Consider the following 24,361-nt stretch of genomic DNA (forward strand, 5'->3'; position numbering starts at 1 on the left):
CAAAAATTATATTCCCGAAATTTTGAAACATGTTTTATGTAAATAAAAATTATTTAATATGAAAATTAAATGCAAATAACTCTGCCTTGTGAATAATAAAATGTGATAATATTTCTGTTAAAAAAAAAATAAAAATTTAATTATTTTATATATTAACTATAACATTAAAAAAAGCTTTTATAGTTTTTCGAAACTTAGAGATATTATATCATATATTATATATTATAGAATATAACTTAGATATTATATAGGAATGTTAATTTTATCCGATATTTCGCGATTAATTAGATATTAAATTTTTAAATCATTTCTGTGTGTGTGTGTGTGTGTGTGTGTGTGTGTGTGTGTGTGTGTGTGTGTGTGTGTGTGTGTAACATTGTTAACCTTAAATTAAATATAATTTCAATTTAGAAAAAAAGTAAAAAAGTAAAAAAGTAAAGATAGTAAGGTTGATAAAATTATTTAAAAAATTATTTTCGCATTATTTTTTTTATAAAAAATATAATTTGAAGAAGCGAGAAAAAATTGCCTATATATAATTATATATATTTATTTTATTTTTTAAAATTTTAATTTTTTTATAAGAAAAAATGCAAAAATTATTTTTTAAATTATTTTTTAATTCTTATTAGTTTCCCTGTATATACGGATAGAAATTATACAAAGAAAAACGTATTTTATGTAATTTTATATATATTTATATTTGATTATATATTTATTGATTACATATTTATACATATTTAATGTATGAATTTTTTCTCGAGTATTCTTTTAAATTATAAATATGTGTGTGTATATGTGTATACTATCTATCTATTATATTTATCTATATATGTATATAAGTCCTGGATGTTTTTGTAATATTAAGATTTGAAATCAATTTTTTTTCTTAGTAAAATTATCGAGAAACTTATCATTTTCTGCGAGCTTTTTTTCCATATATCTTTATAACTAACATGTTACGTCCGGCGGACTTCACGATTCTTTTCTTTCCCACGACCAAGGCGAAGTTTGTTGTTAGGTAAATAAGAAAGGAAGAAAAAAGATAATAATAATCTAAGCGGCACGTATATAATAAAACGAAAACGTGCCCAGCGAAACGGACAGCTGCAGATATCGTGAGCGACCGATAAATATTACAAAATCGGTAAATAAAAGAGACCAGGCGGAAAGATGCCGAAAGCGGATTCTTGCCGACACCCTCGCGAATAATAAGTTAAAATCACATATCGGCAAAACATAAAGACGGCGAGAACGCGCCGAAAGCAAATCCTTCCCTAGTAAAATTAGGGGAAAACAAATAATGAAAACGAAAGTGTGCAAAATAAGATAGCACACCTGCGGGTATTCTCGCGAGAAAGCGGCGAAAAATATAAAGATTAAAAAGATGCCACACGCATCGCCTCTCAGTAAACAAGCTCTAAGCCACACGCGAGGGCAATAAAGCGAGAACCCGCCGATAAAAGCGGCACTAACAAACGACAAATATCGCGATATAGGAAAAACTAACAACAAACACCGCCGCCGATATCGAAATCTCGAGAGGATAATAAAAATATAAACCTCAACAAATTCTCCATTGGTCAAAACCTAGGGCCCTAAACAAAAGCCCTGACCAATCCCGATAAACTTTTAAAGTCAAGAGACGCCTCCGGGACTGAAAGGGCGTTATTGAAAAATTCCCTATTCGTCAGGAAATATTAACAAACTAACGGGAAGGAGGAGCAAGAAGGTATATATACCCGTAACATCTCTCAGAGAATATCAATCTTTTCTCAAACCTACGCTCGCGGATCAATCGCGAAAAGTTGTATCACCATCCTTCGAGAGAATCTCGAACTCGTGAGCATTCGCAGTGACATTTGTGAAATCATCGTGTGCCCAGTGCTCACCGAGTACGACGATTTTCGCGAGTGAACAACTGCGAGTGGAACACCATCCTCACGGAGGAGTCCGTAGCCAGATTCACACCTGGAATAATTAACATCTACCTGCGCACTCCATAAGTAGTAAGTTATCAAGCACGCTACATCTCCACCCTTACTAATAATACTTAAAATAATTCTGGGACTTCAATTAAATTATAATTGTTTTCCTTTTTAATTTATTAATTTATTATCCTTGTTAAATTCTAACTTCGAAAAACTGTCCTTTCTTCCCCCATCCTTATCTCTCTCTCTCTCTCGAAATCACTGTGGATTTCCCGCGATAGCGGAGCAATCCGTGATTTCTATCATCCCCTTACCTTTTGAAATCACTCCGGATTTCCCGCGATAGCGGAGCAATCCGTGATTTCTTCCATCTCCTCTTTCTCTCGAAATCACTCTGGATTTCCCGCGATAGCGGAGCAATCCGTGATTTCTATCATCCCCTTACCTTTTGAAATCACTCCGGATTTCCCGCGATAGCGGAGCAATCCGTGATTTCTTCCATCTCCTCTTTCTCTCGAAATCACTCTGGATTTCCCGCGATAGCGGAGCAATCCGTGATTTCTATCATCCCCTTACCTTTTGAAATCACTCCGGATTTCCCGCGATAGCGGAACAATCCGTGATTTACTCTCTCTCACTCTCTATCTCTCTCTCTCTCTCTCTCTCTCTCTCTCTTGAATGAACAAATAAGTAATACAATAACTAACTAAATTATTAAATAATTAAAATATCAAAATTATATAAAAATAAATATATATATATATATATTTTTTTTTTCTCTCTTACAAGAACTCCCAGAGTTATTTTTCAGTAAAAACTCTTCTTGCCCGGTTACTTTATTATTCGCTCTCGTAGTGGAAAATCCAAGGAGACGACCCTCGCGAACCGCTGTTAAATTGGCGCGAAACCGGCGTAATAGGCGGTTAAAGAAAGCGTTGGCACGGAATCTGGCTGCGGGCGAAACCTTCGGCTCCCTAGAAAAAATTAACACACCGATCCATACAGAGACAACTAATACATATCACCCTACGGTCTCTCCTATTTTCTCACCCGAACATATAGAAACCCCGCTGACGCCGTCTCCCGCTACCTCTGCTTCTGCAGAATTTTTCGATTCCCCGCGAACTCCTTCTCCTCTTTCTCCCGAACCCGCTATACCTCAGCGGGCCCCTTCCCCTCACTCCTCTGTTTCCTCTGAGGACGCCGATTCTCCGCGGAGCCCTTCTCCCTTTCTTCCCCCTGCTTCTCCCGAACGCCCTGAGCCACCTAGATCTCCGTCTCCGGCTCCCTCAACAATCACCCTTGAAGATTCTCCTCCCTCATCCCCAACGTCCTCGGTAAATAGGGAACATCCGGAAGGGTTTGAGGTAGTAGATATCAGCGACGACGATTCCGAAGAATCAGAATCGCCTGCCAAGCTCTCATACGAGCAATTCAGAGCTTGGCTGATAAACCAGCTCCCAGGGATACGAGAAGTCCCTGAGGAAGCTTTCACGATTGGTCCAGGCCCCGTAGACCACGAGGCCTTACGCGAATTTCTAGAGACCACCGATAGGAATAACATCATCCCCTGGTATGTTCCCGGGCGAAGATATCCTTTAGCCGTCCCTGCACACCTTCTCCTACGAACCTATCCCCCCTCCACCGCCATAATTACCGAACTCATATAACCTAGAAGTCTCTCTTACACGCACACACATGGACACTAATTTTATATACCTATTACCATTTAAATTATTGTAACCACCAATCGGGACCCTAAAATTTAAACAATAACTCTTACCCCTTTCTGCCCCGATTGAAGACCTCCGTACTAATGTATCACCCGCGACACATACACATACATTCACTCTTCATTAGCAACTAAGTCCGTCAATAATATTATTATGTATATAAATTCTTTCGTCTTTATATTAGGAATAAATTTATAAATTTCAAAATAAATGATTTTCATTTATTAATAACCCGTTCCCACTTATTCCCGTAAACCAGGATCGCACAAGGTCCCATCCTGCGTAAAAGAGATTAAATTCTCTTGCCAAAAAGGGACCACCGAGCGAACGGCCCTTTAAATAGAGTAAGAGCGACCCTTGCGGTCGTTGACCTATTTGGGCCCAGACGTTCGTTCGGGTCGAACAGACGGATAGTCTGCCGTCGTTCGAAAAGATAAATTTAGTTACGTCCTTCCTTTCGACTCTTCCTTCCTTGAGTCTGGACGTAACATAAATAAAATTTGGGGGCTCGTCCGGGATTGAAATGTGCGATTCCTGGTAGCGGTAATGAGTAAAGGAACAAGAGGTCAAACTGATAAAGATCAAATAGAAGAACTATATAAAACTGCATTAACAACACCACATAGAACACGCAAATCTAAATCTAAACCATCTGATTCCGAATTAATTCACACATCCACACCTTTAGTACCTTCAACTTCGACATCTCGCCAAATAAATTTTTCGTTAAAAGATCCTTCCTCAGAATTCGATTTAACTGAAAATACTTTAGTAGCCGAATCGCCCGAGCCAGATTCCGACGATTCCGCCGATATAACTACTGAAACAATAAAAGATCAAATCGAAAAATTTGATATCGAAAGCGATCCCGAAAATTTACTTTCTTTTAACATGGCGCAACCTAACCCCTTTGCTACCTTAAAATACGCGGTAGACGCCGTCCCCTTTTTTGACGGTAGTAACATTCCGCTAAATTATTTTATCGAGGGTTGCGAGGAAGCGAAAGCTATGCTTCCTAAGGAAGCAGAGGCTCAATTTACTAAAATTATAAGAACTAGAATAGTGGGAGAAGCGCGTCGAACAATTCGGGATGAAGATTTTGATACTGTATTGCAATTAACTACTTATTTAAAGAAAATTTATGGACCCACTAAAAATGTATATCAGTTACAAGGAGAACTAGGATGTATTTATCAAAGGAATGAAGAGGATGTCGTCACTTACGCAAATAGAGTTAAATTACTTGGAAAACAAATATTGGAAGCATATCGAAGTTCCGGTCACATTTTACCCAATCAAAATATAAAAACAACGGTAGAAAAAGACATGTGTAAGTGTTTTATTAGAGGGCTAAAGCCTGAAATAGAGCAAAGAATCGCTAGAGATTTAGACGTACAAGAAACTGTCGCCGACGCCCTAAGGATAGAAAGAGAGCTTCGAGAGATGACAGATTTGCGCCAAGGCCAAGGCGTTAAAACAGGCCAATCACCGTACACTAATCAAGTGCGGGAAATCTGTCAGATCTGTTTCAAAGAGGGACATGCCGCAAGTAGTTGTAGGAAGCTCGTTCAATTTTCCTTACAAGGGCACGATTTTCAAACGAATAACGGAACGGAGATTTTAATTTGCCAAATATGCAAAAAACGCGGCCACAGTGCGGATAAATGTCGCCAACGCGATCCTCGCGCTCGTCAATCAGTAAACGTAATTCAAGAAAAAATTACTATATGTCAATTATGTTCAAAAACCGGCCACGACGCCAAATCATGCCGACAAACTACTTCCCAACAACAAATTAATAAATCGACGGTTACTTGTCAATGGTGTGAAAGGCCTGGCCATTCGGCTAGTAATTGTTGGAAAAAACAGAACGAGGAAAGAAGTTTGGAAAGTAGACCGAAAGTTTCATGCCAACTTTGCGATAAATTCGGACACTCCGCTAAGGATTGTCGTGTTAAAATAAATCAACAACTGACAACGAAGAACGATACATTCTGCAGATATTGTAAAGAACAAGGCCATCTCCTTGAAAATTGTCAGTTACGCAACGCAAGTAATAATCGTCGAAAAGAAAATAATCAGGGAAACTACACAGGTCCCTCGGGGTCGGGTGCACAACGGGGGACCGGACAGACTTCACACCCGTCGACATCTCAAGAAGTCAAGTAGGCCGTCAAACCATCGACATACGACCCGTAACAGTAAACCTCGATAAACATAGTCGCGTGCCTACTGTTCAGGTCCAAATTAACGAAATACCATCGCAAATAACCTTTCTATTAGACACGGGATCCGGACCAAATATAATCAAGGAAAATTTTATACCTAAAACTCTAAAAATTAACTATACAAATATATTAAAATTAAATGGTATAAATAATCATCCCGTATATACGCTCGGAGAAGTCGCTTTAAATCTCCTTGGAATTCCGATATCTTTCCATTTAGTATCTCGCGACTTTCCGATTCCACAATCCGGAATATTGGGAAATGATTTCTTTAAACAAACATCATCGAAAATAGATTACGCTCAAGGATATCTGACCGTATCCGAAGTTAACATACCGTTTTTCTCACCGGAATCTATAATAGTGTCTCCGAGATCCGAATCATTATTTTATGTAAGGATAGAAAACCCCGAAATAAAGGTGGGATATATACCAAAATTAAAAATAGAACATGGAATTTACTTAGGAGACACTATTGTAGAGAACATCTCCGGAAAAGCATATCTCAATGTTATAAGTACTTTAGACGAAGAAGTGGAAGTCCGCGTACCCACTTTGCGTTTAAAGCCGTTGGATCAATTATTTGACGACCATAAATCCGACTGTCCGACGGTCAACAATTACGATGAAGTTTCATCTATAAATGAAGAACCAATGAACACCAACGAAACTTATATTGATATCGAAGACGAAGAAGAAATTTTCGAGGATGAAGGAAAATTTACGGAAATAACTCGAAGGACAAACAAAATTAATGTTGACAAGGGGAATAAAAATTCTCCTGAAAATTTTAATAATTCAAAAATCCTTGGAGAGGGAAGTTACCAAACCTCTCCTGAAAATTTTAATAATTCGAAAATCCTTGGAGAGGGAAGTTACCAAACCTCTCCTGAAAATTTTAATAATTCGAAAATTCTTGGAGAGGGAAGTTACCAAACCTCTCCTGAAATTTCATATAATCCAACAATTAACGGAGAGGGAAGTTACCAAACCTCTCTTGAAAAATTGAATAATTCTAGTAAAGGGAAAAATTATCAAATCTCTCTCAAAAATTTAAATGATTCAAAATCCCTTGGAGAGGGAAGTTACCAAACCTCTCCTGGAGGGGATATTTCTAGAATTTCGGAGGGAAATTTCCAAACCTCGACAGAAAATTCTAGCTCCGTCAATTGCGAGGAGGGAAGTTACCAAACCTCACTACGCGATTTGACACAATCTTGTTCTAATTTAAGAGAGAAAAATTCCTTATCAATTCTAGATATCAAATTTCCGAAAGTTGGATTATTCACAGAAGACCACAATGACAAATTAAAGTCATCTCATGTCACTATAAAAGACCTTCTTGAAAAGGCACAAAAATATTTAAATATTGAAAAATTAAACATTAAAAACTCTAAACGCATGAAAAACAGAACCAAACCGTCTTCGAAAGTTTCGACGTCTTTATTAAATAAATCGCAAGAAATTATAGATAAATTTATGCGAAAACGAAAATCTAAACATAAAAGAAAACAACAACAAATTAACGATGCAAGCAACGATTTGCATAATTGCCTGGTGGTTTCCGAGAAAAAAGAGAAAGACCGCTTTATACAAATTACCGAATTATTACGATTGGAACATCTAAATGAAAAGGAACAAGAAAGTGTAAAGAAATTAATAACAAACAGTCAAAACCAATTTCATATTCCCGGAGAAAATTTAACTGCAACTCATGTACTCCAACATCAAATACCAACCACAGATGATCGACCAATTAACACTCGTCAATACAGATTCCCGCAACTACATAAGGAAGAAATAAACAAGCAGGTAGAGGAACTGTTAGAAGGAGGCATCGTAAAACCCTCACAATCGCCATACAATACGCCCATATGGATCGTGCCGAAGAAAGAGGACTCCAAAGGAAACAAGCGCTGGAGAATGGTCCTCGACTTTCGGGCTTTAAACGACAAGACCATCGGGGACGCATATCCATTACCTAACATCATAGATATATTAGATCAATTAGGGGGCGCGCAATATTTCTCTGTATGCGACTTAGCATCTGGGTTTCATCAGATAAAAATGGATCCTGCTGACAGTCACAAAACTGCATTCACTACTCCCTTCGGTCACTACGAATTCGATCGAATGCCTTTTGGATTAAAAAACGCTCCTGCAACATTTCAGCGCCTAATGGATTTAGTATTAACAGGATTACAGGGCGAAGAATTATTTGTTTATATGGACGACATTGTTATTTATGCTACTTCCTTAGAAGAACACGAACGAAAATATAACGCATTAATAGAACGACTTCGCGAAGCTAATTTAAAACTACAACCTGATAAATGTGAATTTTTAAAAACCGAAGTAACTTATTTGGGACACGTAATTGGCAGAGATGGAGTAAAACCAGATCCGAAAAAATTAGAGGCAGTACATAAATTTCCCCGACCGAAAACCCCAAGAAATATTAAGCAATTTTTGGGACTTGCCGGATATTACCGGCGCTTTATTCCAAATTTCTCTAAACTAGCAAAACCATTAACAAATCTATTAAAAAATGACACTCGTTTCGAATGGACATCAATTCAAGAAGAATCCTTCGAGATATTGAAACAAAAATTATGTGAAGAGCCAGTACTACAATACCCTGATTTCTCTCGACCATTTATTTTAACTACGGATGCGTCGGGTTTAGCCGTAGGAGGAATACTCTCACAAGGAGAAATAAACAAGGACAGACCTATCGCATACGCTTCCAGAACACTCACGGACGACGAAACGAAATACGACACTTACGAAAAGGAAGCACTAGCCATAATATATTGCGTTAAACACTTCAGACCATACTTATATGGAAGAAAATTCACCCTAGTTACAGATCATAAACCTTTAATGTGGTTTAAAAACGCGCAAGACGCAAATATGAGAATACTTCGCTGGAGATTAAAATTAGCGGAATACGATTACGACGTTGTTTATAAGGCAGGAAAAACTAACGTAAATGCGGACGCATTATCAAGAAACCCAGTAGATCTTGAAGAAATTGATTGCAAAATAATAAAAGAACGAAAAACATTAAATCCAAATAATCCAGAAGATGCAGAAATAATTTCCAGAATGCTGGAAGAAACCGATGACGAAGAAGAAGAAGACGACGATTTTCAACTATATCTGTCAGATACCGAAGAAATTGAAGGACCGATACTCGAAGAAGAACCCCCTGATAATAATGCCGATCCTATACCTTTTACCCCCGAAGAACTAAACGAACCTCCAGCGTCACAAACTATCGAAAAAGCGCTAATACATGATCCTCCAAAACAAAACAGAATGCAAACAAGAAGTCAGGCGACAAAACGAAATATTAAGAAAAATAATGAAAATCATAATAACAACAAAAACAATACTGAAAAGATAGAAGAAAGAAACGATCCGCCAGACAAAGATCAGGATAACAAAGAAACAGATGGAAAAGAAAGGGAAGAAAGCGATGACGACGAAGAAGAAATTATCAATAAAAATTTAAAATCAAGAAAAACAAAAATGAAACCTACTATCATTGAGAATAAAATAATTAAAAGCAACGTTATAGATTCTCGCGAACTATTATTTCTGCGAAAAGACAATGTCGCGTATTTTGTCGACATTTACGGAAAACCTTTAGACTCAGGATCTGAAAAACTCTTCGAAAGAAACGAACTCCCGAATATAGGACCCCTGGAGTTAGGTAAAGCGAAAGCAATAAAATACAAAACCTACTACCACATAGTCTTACCCATCAGTGAGACGGAACGAGAAGGCCCCACAGCGACTCTCAACCAAATTATCGCGGTCATACACGACTTACGAAATTTGACTGAAAATTTAAATTTAGGAACACTCAGCATTGCAAAAACAGAAATTATCAACAACGTTCCATGGAATAATATCAAATCGCAACTGCAATTAAGATTCATTAATTCCACTACCAAAATAATCATTTGCAACGGACAAATTAAATATCCACCGAAAGATCTACGATCCGTTATAATTGGTGAGATGCACTGTTCGCCGACCGGAGGACATCGCGGCGTCACTAAGACATACAATAGAATAAAACACAATTACTATTGGGAAAACTTAAAACTAGACGTTCAAAGATACATACAACAATGTTTGCAGTGCCAACTGAGAAAATTAGTACGCGTCAAAACAAAACAGCCTATGATAATCACAGACACACCAGGCTCTTCTTTCGACAAGGTAGCCATGGATATTGTCGGACCTTTACCCAAGACAGAAAGAAACAGCGAATACATTTTGACCTTACAAGATCAGCTGACCAAATACTGTATGGGTATACCATTACAAAACCAAACCTCCGAAACTATCGCAGAAGCTTTCGTAGATCGTTTCATCTGCATATTCGGAGCGCCAAAGGCAATATTAACGGATCAAGGAAGAAATTTTATCAGTGATTTAATGAGGAAAATCGCAAAATTATTTAAAATTCGTAAATTTCGTACTACTGCCTTCCACCCACAATCTAACGGATCTTTGGAAAGATCGCATCACGCATTAGGAGAATATTTAAAACAATACGCAAACGAACAAAAACAGTGGGATAGATGGATAAGCCTTGCAATGTTCAATTATAATACTAATGTACACGAAGCAACCAGACATACACCGTACGAATTAGTCTTCGGAAAAATAGCCAGAATTCCTTCGAACGAGCTTTTACCTCCAAGCGACCAATTAGCGAATTACAACGATTATCTAGTAAACCTCGTTACACAACTTCATACAATTCAAGGAAATGCTCGTGAAAACGTTATCGAAGCAAAACACAGATCGAAGAAATATTACGATAGAAAGATTAACCCCCAAACCTTTAAACCAGGAGACCATGTATTTCTCTTAAAGGGGCCAAAACCCGGAAAATTCGGGGATCACTATACAGGACCTCATGAAGTACTGGAAATATTAAATAAAAATAATGTAAAAATTAGAATAAAGAAAAATAGCCGAATCGTGCATCCTAATCGATTGCGAATTTCCTACATTAAAACCACTAAATAATCAACAAAAAGGATTAATTTTCCACAAAAATAAATGTTTTTTTTTTTTTTATATATATATATATATATATATATATATATTAAAAATACAAAATATAATATTAATAAAAATAAAGTAGAAATACATAAAGGTTATAAGAGGAAAAAGATACACACACCTACAAAAATAATTAATATTTCAGATGGATCGCAAATTCAGACGAATAATCGCAATATTAATAATACTAGCAGTATACCTGCATCCAACACATGGGCTAATAGGATATGACTGTGGATCTTCCTCCGCAAACCTAACCACGCTATCACTGTTAAACATCGAGGAATGCGATATCCCTCGTAAAGAAATTAAACCGGATCAAGTTTACGTGCAGCTGTTACAAATTAATGAATTCGAAGCAGTGCACGTAATACAGTGCAAAGTTGAAATCGACCGATTAGTCAAGAAATGCGGAATGTTTTCTCACACAATGGATGTACATAACGGAAAATATTCATATATAGAAGAAATAACTCGCGAGGCTTGCAGGCGAATGCATAGTTACGGAAGTTATCAAGTAGGAAGCACTCTTATCTCAGGACTTAAATCCAATAGCACAATAACCAGACCGATTACGTTAGCTGGTCAAGTAGACAACTACGGCGAATGCCACGGAGGAGCATACTCAGATCCTTACGGAACATGGTCGGATGTCATTGTAGTCGGAACTGTAAAAATCACATTACAGGATTACACTGCCGACGTACGCATCAACACTAATAAAGTACAACTCAGATCCGGCATTACTTGCCAACTCGGCTCTACACATTGCATAGACATCGAAGGAGGAGACACGTATTGGAATACCGTACCTGCAGGTCCCTGTAAATTTAATAACTATGGAATATTATTCGAGGGGTACGCCTACAAAATAATTGACGACGAGCAAGGCCAAACAGTATATTCTCTCACCACACAAGACACAATATTCGCCCTAACCAGTAAAGGCAAACAAGATGTCTGCGGATATTCGATAATACGTACCGAACATCCTAAATTAATGATTTTCGAAACTGTACGAGGAACCGTCGTTTTCAAAAAACAATCGCGCGTTTCAAATCTCGATATCTTCACGTACATGAATTCTAAGTTTGTTTACGTGGAAAAACATATTCGCACGCAAATTAATCAACTTTACCATGACATTTTATTACAACAATGTAATTTAGAGCAACGAATGCTACAAAACGCTTTGGCCATAGCCACACAATCTCCAGATATTTTTGCATATCATCTAATGAAAGGGCCCGGCTATATGGCTCTACTAGCTGGAGAGGTTATTCACATCGTAAAATGCGTACCCGTCGAAGTCAAGCTCGCTCAAACAAACCGATGCTACAACCAACTACCCGTGCTTCGGGAAAATCAAACGTATTATTTAACTCCACAAACGCACATATTATTGCAACAAGGAACGCAAACCACTTGTAACACATTAGCACCCGCCATGTATCAGCTAGGAGATTCTTGGTACAAATTTATGCCAAGACCAGTGGATACCATACCGCCGGTCACTATAAAACCATTGACTAAGCCTGTATGGAAATACATCAGCCCAGGATCGCTCGCCACCAGCGGTATATACACGGAAACAGATTTAAAGGACCTACGAGATCATATAATGTTTCCAGCCGAACGACCTGCCGTCCTCAACTCCCTAGCGAGAGGGGTGATGGGAAAAACCATATCCCTGGAAGGGGGATCAATCTCCAATTTACTTGATACAAACACCATAGAAAAAATAGCAATATCTACATGGAACAAATTCTGGAATAAATTTCTATTTTTCGGGAATCTCAGCGCTGGACTAATCGGAATATACCTGAGCATCAGAGTCATAAAACTGACGCTAGACACAATAGTACACGGCTACGCCTTACACACAGTGTACGGGTGGTCCTTGTACCTGCTAGGAGCCCTATGGGACTCCCTAACACATCTACTAATACATTTGAAAACAAGGCAATCGAAAAAATCGAAAGCCAGCGTGCCGGTTCCCTATACCCAAAATAACGAGACACCTGAACCCATCCACACAGAAAACAACACAACTCTAACAGCTACCTACCCCCTCCTCCCCCCACGGGAAGATACTACATATACCTTGGAGCTTAAAGAAGCGAAATTTTAACGAGCAAGGCATACCGCCAATTACAATAACCCCCCCCCGGTTTTCTTCACATATCAAGCAAGGCATACCGCCAATTACAATAACCCCCCCCCGGTTTTCTTCACATATCAAGCAAGGCATACCGCCAACACAATAAACCCCCTTTTTGGATCTCCCCATGCACCAAAAACAGTAAAATTTTTTTTTATATACAGAAATGGAAACCTCTTACATCGACACTGAATTCTTGACTCGCGGTCGCCTGAAGGTGACCGTGGTAAGAGCGGAATCACCCTTGCTGTTTTGGGTACAACTAAAAAATAGCGCAAGGGAACTCCTGGAAATGGAAGAAGAAATCCAATTCCGGATGGATAGGAGAGCCAATTCATTGCTCGTATACCCTCACCATATGAAGGAGGACTTAGAGGTCGTGGTTAAAGACAAGAAAGGATGGAAGCGAGGGTTTATACAAAGCATAAATAAAAACACTTGGATGGTCAAAATAATGCTCGGCGACTGGGGAAGAACAGTGTGGCGCCGTATGAGCGAAGTGTATCACCTAGAAGACCGTTTTAAGGGGGTATCCTGGCAAGCCATAATATGTGGATTAGCCCACACCGCAGCCCCTAATGGTAGGCAAACGTGGCCAATAATGACACGAGACCTGTGTCGACTCCTTTTAGAGGGACAAGATGGATGGATAAATATAGTCCATCCTCTAAGAAAGGGTGCGGCCCTGGTGAAACTCCATATGGAGACCACCAAAATGTTCGATAGAGCATATAACTTTAGGGACGCGCTAATTCGGATTGGCCACGCCGAACTTTGCACAAAAATCACCGCCGACGTGGAACCCTCAGTCTAAAAAAAAAAAAAAAAAAAAAAAAAAAAAAAAAAAAAAAAAAAAATATATATATATATATATAACCAGAATTATGTATTAACTTAGAGTTATTGTAGCATTTAAATAATTCTATATATTCTAAATTTTTATTACTCCACTATTCATTTGAAATCTGAATTGTGTATTAATTCAGAATTACTCTAGTGTTTAACAATAAGTATTCCTATAGACCCTAAATTTTCTTTACCTTACTACTACTTCGTTTGAATTTTGAATTATGTATTAGTTAGAATTACGCAAGCGTTTAAGTACTCCCATATATCCCAAATATTAATTACTATTATCATTAGTCACTATATCACCCTACCTTTCCTCTTTATATTATGTACTTCTTTTGCATATTATAATTATAGCGTCATTATTGATGCTACACATTATCATATCATATTATTTTTTTTTTTGTATTAATTACTATTAGACCATATATATATATTGAATCGTTATTGGTAATATTTCAACATTTGCGTTCTTAGATTTCAGTTTTTTTGTATACTTATCATGAATATATGTGTTTCTTCTTTAATTACATGCGCAAATTTATACCTTATACTTAACCTCATAATAATAATACTTTGTAAACAAGTGGAACCATTTTCTATCTTAATTACATCATTATCGTCAAAACATACTGCCTGATCATCGGTTGCAGTATAACAATGCCAGTATATCACCATCTTCAATGGACACCCGAGATGCCGGAAGAAGTACGCCAAGGCCCAATCGACGGTGTTAAACCAGGAGACCACCCCGAAACATACCGAAATCTAACAGAACTCCGGTGTGTTACATTAATGGAGGGTGAAATCTATCAAGATACGACTGACTGCAGCAAAATTTGTCAAGAATGCTATGGTAAAATATCAGCCGAGGAAAACCAAGAATATGCAACAATACCACCGCATAATTTGGTCCACGAAATATCAGCTGGCGACCAAACAAATTGCACTAAATGCAATAAAGTAATAGTAACAATCAAACCGGCAATAAACTGCAGGGACTGCATAGAAGAATATCTATACGTCGACCAGACATACTTGGCCGAAGGCTGGGGTCAAGCTGTGATCCCCAGAGGGGTAGAAGAGCAATAAAAGGAAGGGACCTGCTACTTGACACCAGAGAACTGACATTTACTACTGACGAAAATCAGGCAGATAAAAACGTGCCTAAATTCTTTTCTTTTCTTTATATATAACATATATATATTTTATATATATATATATCCCTCTATTTTCATTAGAATTTTCATACGATAGAAAAAGGGCTCCACACCAGCGTTACATGTATTAGCGGTACTAAATTTAAATAAATAAGTACAATTAAAAATAAGCTATAAGTAAATTGTATAAAAAGCGAGGAAAGGACGAAAGAACAAAGGAAGGGGTTATGGTGGTCGCCTTTTCTTTCCTCCTTTTCTACAAAATATTTAAATAGTAATTAGGAACTCAAAGAAACACATTTAATAAAAACAGAATTAAATGTGAGTCTTTCTACCAAATCGGCAAGTCGTGGCAAGAAAAGAATCGAATTATTCCTCACAGATTCTTTTTGCAAATGTTGTGTTTTTACACCCCCAACATTTGTCTAAGGCGGGGGGTGTTACGTCCGGCGGACTTCACGATTCTTTTCTTTCCCACGACCAAGGCGAAGTTTGTTGTTAGGTAAATAAGAAAGGAAGAAAAAAGATAATAATAATCTAAGCGGCACGTATATAATAAAACGAAAACGTGCCCAGCGAAACGGACAGCTGCAGATATCGTGAGCGACCGATAAATATTACAAAATCGGTAAATAAAAGAGACCAGGCGGAAAGATGCCGAAAGCGGATTCTTGCCGACACCCTCGCGAATAATAAGTTAAAATCACATATCGGCAAAACATAAAGACGGCGAGAACGCGCCGAAAGCAAATCCTTCCCTAGTAAAATTAGGGGAAAACAAATAATGAAAACGAAAGTGTGCAAAATAAGATAGCACACCTGCGGGTATTCTCGCGAGAAAGCGGCGAAAAATATAAAGATTAAAAAGATGCCACACGCATCGCCTCTCAGTAAACAAGCTCTAAGCCACACGCGAGGGCAATAAAGCGAGAACCCGCCGATAAAAGCGGCACTAACAAACGACAAATATCGCGATATAGGAAAAACTAACAACAAACACCGCCGCCGATATCGAAATCTCGAGAGGATAATAAAAATATAAACCTCAACAAATTCTCCATTGGTCAAAACCTAGGGCCCTAAACAAAAGCCCTGACCAATCCCGATAAACTTTTAAAGTCAAGAGACGCCTCCGGGACTGAAAGGGCGTTATTGAAAAATTCCCTATTCGTCAGGAAATATTAACAAACTAACGGGAAGGAGGAGCAAGAAGGTATATATACCCGTAACATCTCTCAGAGAATATCAATCTTTTCTCAAACCTACGCTCGCGGATCAATCGCGAAAAGTTGTATCACCATCCTTCGAGAGAATCTCGAACTCGTGAGCATTCGCAGTGACATTTGTGAAATCATCGTGTGCCCAGTGCTCACCGAGTACGACGATTTTCGCGAGTGAACAACTGCGAGTGGAACACCATCCTCACGGAGGAGTCCGTAGCCAGATTCACACCTGGAATAATTAACATCTACCTGCGCACTCCATAAGTAGTAAGTTATCAAGCACGCTACATCTCCACCCTTACTAATAATACTTAAAATAATTCTGGGACTTCAATTAAATTATAATTGTTTTCCTTTTTAATTTATTAATTTATTATCCTTGTTAAATTCTAACTTCGAAAAACTGTCCTTTCTTCCCCCATCCTTATCTCTCTCTCTCTCTCGAAATCACTGTGGATTTCCCGCGATAGCGGAGCAATCCGTGATTTCTATCATCCCCTTACCTTTTGAAATCACTCCGGATTTCCCGCGATAGCGGAGCAATCCGTGATTTCTTCCATCTCCTCTTTCTCTCGAAATCACTCTGGATTTCCCGCGATAGCGGAGCAATCCGTGATTTCTATCATCCCCTTACCTTTTGAAATCACTCCGGATTTCCCGCGATAGCGGAGCAATCCGTGATTTCTTCCATCTCCTCTTTCTCTCGAAATCACTCTGGATTTCCCGCGATAGCGGAGCAATCCGTGATTTCTATCATCCCCTTACCTTTTGAAATCACTCCGGATTTCCCGCGATAGCGGAACAATCCGTGATTTACTCTCTCTCACTCTCTATCTCTCTCTCTCTCTCTCTCTCTCTCTCTCTTGAATGAACAAATAAGTAATACAATAACTAACTAAATTATTAAATAATTAAAATATCAAAATTATATAAAAATAAATATATATATATATATATTTTTTTTTTCTCTCTTACAAGAACTCCCAGAGTTATTTTTCAGTAAAAACTCTTCTTGCCCGGTTACTTTATTATTCGCTCTCGTAGTGGAAAATCCAAGGAGACGACCCTCGCGAACCGCTGTTAAATTGGCGCGAAACCGGCGTAATAGGCGGTTAAAGAAAGCGTTGGCACGGAATCTGGCTGCGGGCGAAACCTTCGGCTCCCTAGAAAAAATTAACACACCGATCCATACAGAGACAACTAATACATATCACCCTACGGTCTCTCCTATTTCCTCACCCGAACATATAGAAACCCCGCTGACGCCGTCTCCCGCTACCTCTGCTTCTGCAGAATTTTTCGATTCCCCGCGAACTCCTTCTCCTCTTTCTCCCGAACCCGCTATACCTCAGCGGGCCCCTTCCCCTCACTCCTCTGTTTCCTCTGAGGACGCCGATTCTCCGCGGAGCCCTTCTCCCTTTCTTCCCCCTGCTTCTCCCGAACGCCCTGAGCCACCTAGATCTCCGTCTCCGGCTCCCTCAACAATCACCCTTGAAGATTCTCCTCCCTCATCCCCAACGTCCTCGGTAAATAGGGAACATCCGGAAGGGTTTGAGGTAGTAGATATCAGCGACGACGATTCCGAAGAATCAGAATCGCCTGCCAAGCTCTCATACGAGCAATTCAGAGCTTGGCTGATAAACCAGCTCCCAGGGATACGAGAAGTCCCTGAGGAAGCTTTCACGATTGGTCCAGGCCCCGTAGACCACGAGGCCTTACGCGAATTTCTAGAGACCACCGATAGGAATAACATCATCCCCTGGTATGTTCCCGGGCGAAGATATCCTTTAGCCGTCCCTGCACACCTTCTCCTACGAACCTATCCCCCCTCCACCGCCATAATTACCGAACTCATATAACCTAGAAGTCTCTCTTACACGCACACACATGGACACTAATTTTATATACCTATTACCATTTAAATTATTGTAACCACCAATCGGGACCCTAAAATTTAAACAATAACTCTTACCCCTTTCTGCCCCGATTGAAGACCTCCGTACTAATGTATCACCCGCGACACATACACATACATTCACTCTTCATTAGCAACTAAGTCCGTCAATAATATTATTATGTATATAAATTCTTTCGTCTTTATATTAGGAATAAATTTATAAATTTCAAAATAAATGATTTTCATTTATTAATAACCCGTTCCCACTTATTCCCGTAAACCAGGATCGCACAAGGTCCCATCCTGCGTAAAAGAGATTAAATTCTCTTGCCAAAAAGGGACCACCGAGCGAACGGCCCTTTAAATAGAGTAAGAGCGACCCTTGCGGTCGTTGACCTATTTGGGCCCAGACGTTCGTTCGGGTCGAACAGACGGATAGTCTGCCGTCGTTCGAAAAGATAAATTTAGTTACGTCCTTCCTTTCGACTCTTCCTTCCTTGAGTCTGGACGTAACAAACAATAAGCTTACAAATTAAAATTGTATCAAAGTAAATTTTATTCAAAATTAATTGAAGAATGTAGTTTATTATTAATCTTTTAACTCCACAAAATTTAATTAACAAAAAGTTTTTCTTTTTTTAATCGCTTTTAATTCGAAAGTTATTGACATTTTCGCTAAAGCAAAATCGTTTCTAAATTGATTAAGAAATCTGCTATTAACATTCGGGTCTTTTTGAATATTCTATGTGTGTATATACTATAAAATATATATATATATATATATATACATATATCTGATGTATGTATATATGTATACATATAGATAGATCGCTAACACATATAAGACTCATATGATGAAATATGCAAGGGCAGTCATATCTAAATTGGGCAGAATATAATGTATCGCTTAATAAGACGTGATAGTAAACATACATCTTAAAGTAAAAATGAAAAATATATGTATACAGTGCACATATAAAAATAAGAAATATGCCAATGACTTTGCAGCATATACTTAGCTACTCTACTTTTATATTCTATCCAATTTTAATTGGATGTATGAATATTGAATATTATGTTGCATCACTTTTAGTATCGCTGTTAACGGTCTGCTATATAGAAGTCTGTCGTTCTATTACGTCTCAAGAAGAGTCTGTTTCAGTTCATGATTCTAGCTCACTCTTGAATTTGTACGGACGATCGTTCCATTGCCGCGTATCCGACACACGATCGCAGCTAGTTATCGCGCAAGTCGTGCTTGACGCCCGGAATAAAATTGAAGACGAAAATGAAATAGTTAAGTGGAAAGGGAATAGAGAGAGAGAGAGAGAGAGAGAGAGAGAAAAGGAAGAAGAAGAGAATCCGAAGAAATCCTTAGGTAAGAGAGGAAGAAGGAAAGAAGCCATCGTTCACCATCGATTTCTCGAGACAAGTCCGGGTGAGTGACGGGAGCACAGAGTAAACTCTGAGCTATAATTGAGTTCGATGTGACTTGGGAAGGCGGTCGTATACCGCAATATATATATATATATATATATATATATTATACACGTACGTACACGAGTATGTATACTCTATACCGTACACACAACGATACATATAGACTGAATATAATATAGTATCCTTTCGTGTGTACACAACTCAGCTACGTATCCGTACACGGAGCGAATTCAACGATCGGTAAATGCATAACGAAATTTAGTTTTTATCGATCCTCTGCTGCCGGACCGCCGGTTGACGGACAGTTTAATTAATTACTTTTAATTAACGCAAAATCCAAAACGAGTGTCTGGAATCACTCCGCAACGCGCCCCCCCCGAGTGGGATACTAGAAGGATCAATAAATTCTATCATGCCGGTTACAAATATCGGAACGGCGGTTAACAGGCAATTAGAGCAGCAATAACAAATGAAAAAATAATACAGATAATTAATATAGACGATCGGTTAGATTAACCTCGAAATGTAGGCTATGTTTATGTGTAAAATTAGATTTCGAGAATAACTCCGAGTAGTTAAAGAGATTAGCTCAAGATAATGATGACATAATAAATTTCATTTTCGACTCGATCGCGCAAGTGCTTTTTCATTTCAAATGCATGTTTATATCAGTGACATGCAGAAATGAATAAAAATTCAAAGTTGTTGATTTTAAGAGATGTACATACATACATGCATATCGCTTTATAATTTAACAAATAAATTCTATGAAATAAGTGGTTCTCCAATGTAAGTAGTATAATTCAGTTTTCTCGGACATTCCTTAATGGTATGTTTACATCAGACAACTATATGATCAAAGATGTTTTTATATAAATAATCTATTTATTTTGTATGAATTTAAAATACTTTGAAAATAAGCTCCGCAATTTCCTTCCGAAATAATTCTAGAGAGAGGAATTTTAGAGAGAAAAGAACATTAACTCCTTCTTAGTAGTTTCAGCTGATACGATCGCCACTGTCCGCTGAGCAAATACAGTTGCAAATACACTGTTCGGTAAGCGATGCAAGGTATGGTTGATATATTTGGATGTATAACTTTGTTTAAGCGGCAATCATCGCGAATACAGACGTCGACTTATACGAGTGTTGTAAACGTTCGCTTTAGTGCATCCCTATAGCTCGACCGATCTTTTACTTGTATTTTTATATGTATTATATTTTGACAGAGACAATTTGAGGAAAAGCAAAGAGATCTGGGAGAAATATCCCCGAGAAAGTTTTCTTGGAAAACCGATCTCTCTATCACATATAACGATGTTGTTCGGACTTTGACATATAATTACTAAGAGATATTCCATTTCGGGATTTCTGTTTTCATGATATATTGATACTCGGATGTTCCTTATGATTTTCTTTGATAGGATAATACGTCATTTAGGTATGTATGCGACTTCCTAGTAATACTTCCTGACGTTTGCTCTTCCGTTCCCTTCTTTTTCCTTCATCTCTCTTACTTTGTTAGACCGTCTAATGTTCCGTCTAATGTCGAAAATCCCTCTGTCGTAGTCGAGACTACGAGTGTGTGGAACGAGGTAACCGTACGAGAATGCGCCATCTAAGACGCAGTTATGTACAAAACTCGACAATAATGGCGTCCAAATACATGTGCGACCACTTGCGCTCTGCAACCATTATTGTCGAGATTTCAACGTCCTCGTATGAGTTTCCTGCTTCCAGTATTTGCCGATTTAGTCAGACGCATTCGCGCAAAACGATTTCCCATTCGCGATGAATAGCGTAGTGCCATTCATAAAAAATAATATAGCGATAAAGAGGAGAGGGGACAACATTGCCTAACAATTTTACTAACACAAACAATTATATTTAATTCTCTATTCTTCAACAAAAATATTTTTGCAATGTTCAGATTAATTTTCTTAAATTTCGAAAACAAGCTTTTGTGTGTATGTGTATGTGTGTGTGAAACCACTGCTGTACTTTTAATTTATCTTGCGAGTAAAATTTATCTAGAAAGACATTTATGATTCTGGCTTTCTTCCGGTCTTTCCTGTGAAAAAAAGAACGAGTTTTCGCACTTACATTGTCCTGCTTTTATACAAACACGTATTGCATGCGAATCATCCAGAGGATACACTAAAGTTGGACCAACGCCGAGAGAACGTCGTTTATTCGCCTGCGTTGCAGCATTTCTCCACCCCGTTTTGGCCATCTTTCTCTTTCCCTTCTACGTGAAATTCTAGAAACGTGCGACAAATATTGTAAGGAGGTAATCTTCACGCCACGCGAGATCCATGTGCTTTGACGGTACTTCTGGCGCGAATAGTAGCACCGACGCAAATACACGTATCGCGCGCGCTTATGTGTGCTTATACGTTTAGTTGCATCACTTAAGAGGCGCAAAGAGAGGATGCGTTTTCCGAAGCGTCGGACCAACTAAGGATGATTCGCAATAAAATAAATGAGATTTTTCTAAAAAAAAAAGTACATATAAAACTATTACAATTTTTCAATATATTTGCCCTTATTGAAACATAGTCGCCATCGATGTAACAGTTTTTTGTAGGGCGGAAAGGAGAAAAGAGGACCGCGAGTCTGGAATGAGTTGGTCTTTTATGACGCGCGCATGGCTTACACTTTTGACAGTCCTCACATTTTTTATGCAGATGCAGAATCCACGTTTGCAAAGTTCTCTCATAAATAGTAACATACAAAGATCAAAGATCAGAATATTGTTTTATATCCTCATAAAGACCTTTAATCTCTCTTATATGTTACATATTTTTATCCTTTTAGTTTTTCAATTAACAAAAACTTGAATAAAGTTTTTTTATTACTTGTTTTAATTTTTTTTCAGTATATTTCTTTCTCGTGTGAGACAAAATGCTACTACTCACTACTGATTAATTAACGCAATAATGAAAAATAATGAAAAAATGGTAGAGTAATTGGATTTTGTCACTGCGAACGAATGCGAGCGCGCGACATGCACACAAAGAGATGGGATTTACGTTTAGAACTGAATAAATACGTAAAAACGCGGCAAGAGGTACGTCAACTTTCATTCGTTATAATAGCGAGATGCTGAACAAAATAGCGCGTGAATAGAAAGTACGTGAAATTTCCACCCCATTGAAGCATGGGTGTCTAGAACGATTCCGCGTATCCAGATCGTAAGTTCGACCCCGTCCGAGGTCGAGGCAATGAAATTTTTATGCATCTAGTCCGTCCATGTTCACCGCGACATATTCGACACTCTCAACCGTAGCTTGCGATTTCGCAACCGATTTGATGTCAGTATACTCGTGTTGAATAATTGAGAGTGCGCGTCTCGAAACTAGATATCGTTGACAGATTGAATATACGCGTCAAGTGTTTCAACATAAAGATAATCCTATATTCAAATCTCTATAATTTCAAAAGATATATAAGGAGTGATGTAATTTTGAATATTTTTGTTTGTTGGTGCCATTATTATTTACAACTTCTTAATCTTGATAATTACGTGTTGGAGATACATCTTATTCTTATACTTCAAAGTCTCACACATATATACACGCAGATATTTGAGATTCTAGATAAAGTATACGTTTTTTTATCTCTTTAAAATTTAGATTACATAATGCATTAAACTTTTAATAAATAAAAAGTAATAAATTATTAATCATTTGAATTTTTACTAACAAAGGAGTCTCACCAACTCGGAAATTTTGATATTAATGAAACTTTATATATATGATAAAGAAGGTAAACAAATAAATTTAAAATTTTTAGTAGGTGCTAAAAATAAATCTAAGGAATGAAACTTTACCATCCTTCATATGTAGCTTTCGGTTTTTTCGACATATCTCACGAATTATTCGAGATATCAAAAAATGTTTTCTATAAAAGTTTTATAATAAAAATATCTTTATTTAATTATGATAAAAATAATTAAAAAAATAAGTATTAAAAAAAATTATTTAATTAAACATTTTGAAAAAATTATTTTAAATATTTATTTTTATATACATTATCCTTATATAATGTATCTTTATATATTACTAGAATAACATAAGCATTCTTCGGTTTTATGTTAAAAAAAATGATATTTAAAAAAAAACAATATAAAGCAGAAATCAGCTGATAACTGTCAAAAATATTAACCGAGTTTAAGGAATAATAATATATTATTTACAATAATATATTATTATTTTAATTTTTATAACATATTATTTTAAAAATTAATTAGTAAATTAACGCTTTAATCAGCTGATTTCTATCAAAAAATATTAATAAAGCAAAAATGTGCTAATTAAATATTTTAGCTTACATATTTATATTTGTATTGTTTATGTTATATAATGCGAAATAATAAGATTATTCTAATATTCTAATTCTAATATATGTATGTATTTTATTTGTTACAGGTAGCATTGCGATACACAGTGCGATTCATGCGTCGTCTATTGCACGTATCGGTGAGTGAGAAATTGTTTATTTTATAACATTTTTATAGCGGTAATATGGAGGTGCATATAATATGTTGAAAATATTAAAATAATAACATTTTAAATAATATGTTATATAATATCTTATTCGCGATTAATATTTTTTGACAAAAATCAGCTGGTAATTGTCAAAAATATTA

The 24,361-nt window shown here is 37.3% G+C and overlaps 3 protein-coding genes across 3 annotated transcripts; all 3 read left to right on the forward strand.

Annotated features, from left to right (window-relative positions):
• Positions 1–964: 964 nt before the first annotated feature.
• Positions 965–13,111, forward strand: LOC145943934 (uncharacterized). The gene is made up of 2 exons (XM_083051854.1): positions 965–2,009; positions 11,126–13,111. Exon 2 carries the CDS (start codon positions 11,126–11,128, stop codon positions 13,109–13,111), a length of 1,986 nt encoding a protein of 661 aa, XP_082907980.1. The 5' UTR covers positions 965–2,009.
• On the forward strand, positions 4,196–5,833 carry LOC145943616 (uncharacterized). The gene has a single exon (XM_083051259.1). It carries the CDS (start codon positions 4,211–4,213, stop codon positions 5,831–5,833), a length of 1,623 nt encoding a protein of 540 aa, XP_082907385.1. The 5' UTR covers positions 4,196–4,210.
• Positions 13,112–14,045: 934 nt separating the features above from the next.
• LOC145943860 (uncharacterized) lies at positions 14,046–17,489 on the forward strand. Its single transcript, XM_083051743.1, has 2 exons — positions 14,046–16,640; positions 17,418–17,489. The coding sequence occupies exon 1, from the start codon at positions 14,651–14,653 to the stop codon at positions 15,080–15,082; it is 432 nt and encodes a 143-aa protein (XP_082907869.1). The 5' UTR covers positions 14,046–14,650; the 3' UTR covers positions 15,083–16,640; positions 17,418–17,489.
• Positions 17,490–24,361: the final 6,872 nt, after the last annotated feature.

The sequence above is a fragment of the Prenolepis imparis genome, unplaced genomic scaffold (genome assembly GCF_030444845.1).
Source record: "Prenolepis imparis isolate NDT839.2.m4 unplaced genomic scaffold, iyPreImpa1.0 SCAF_12, whole genome shotgun sequence".
Classification (NCBI taxonomy): Eukaryota; Metazoa; Arthropoda; class Insecta; order Hymenoptera; family Formicidae; genus Prenolepis; species Prenolepis imparis.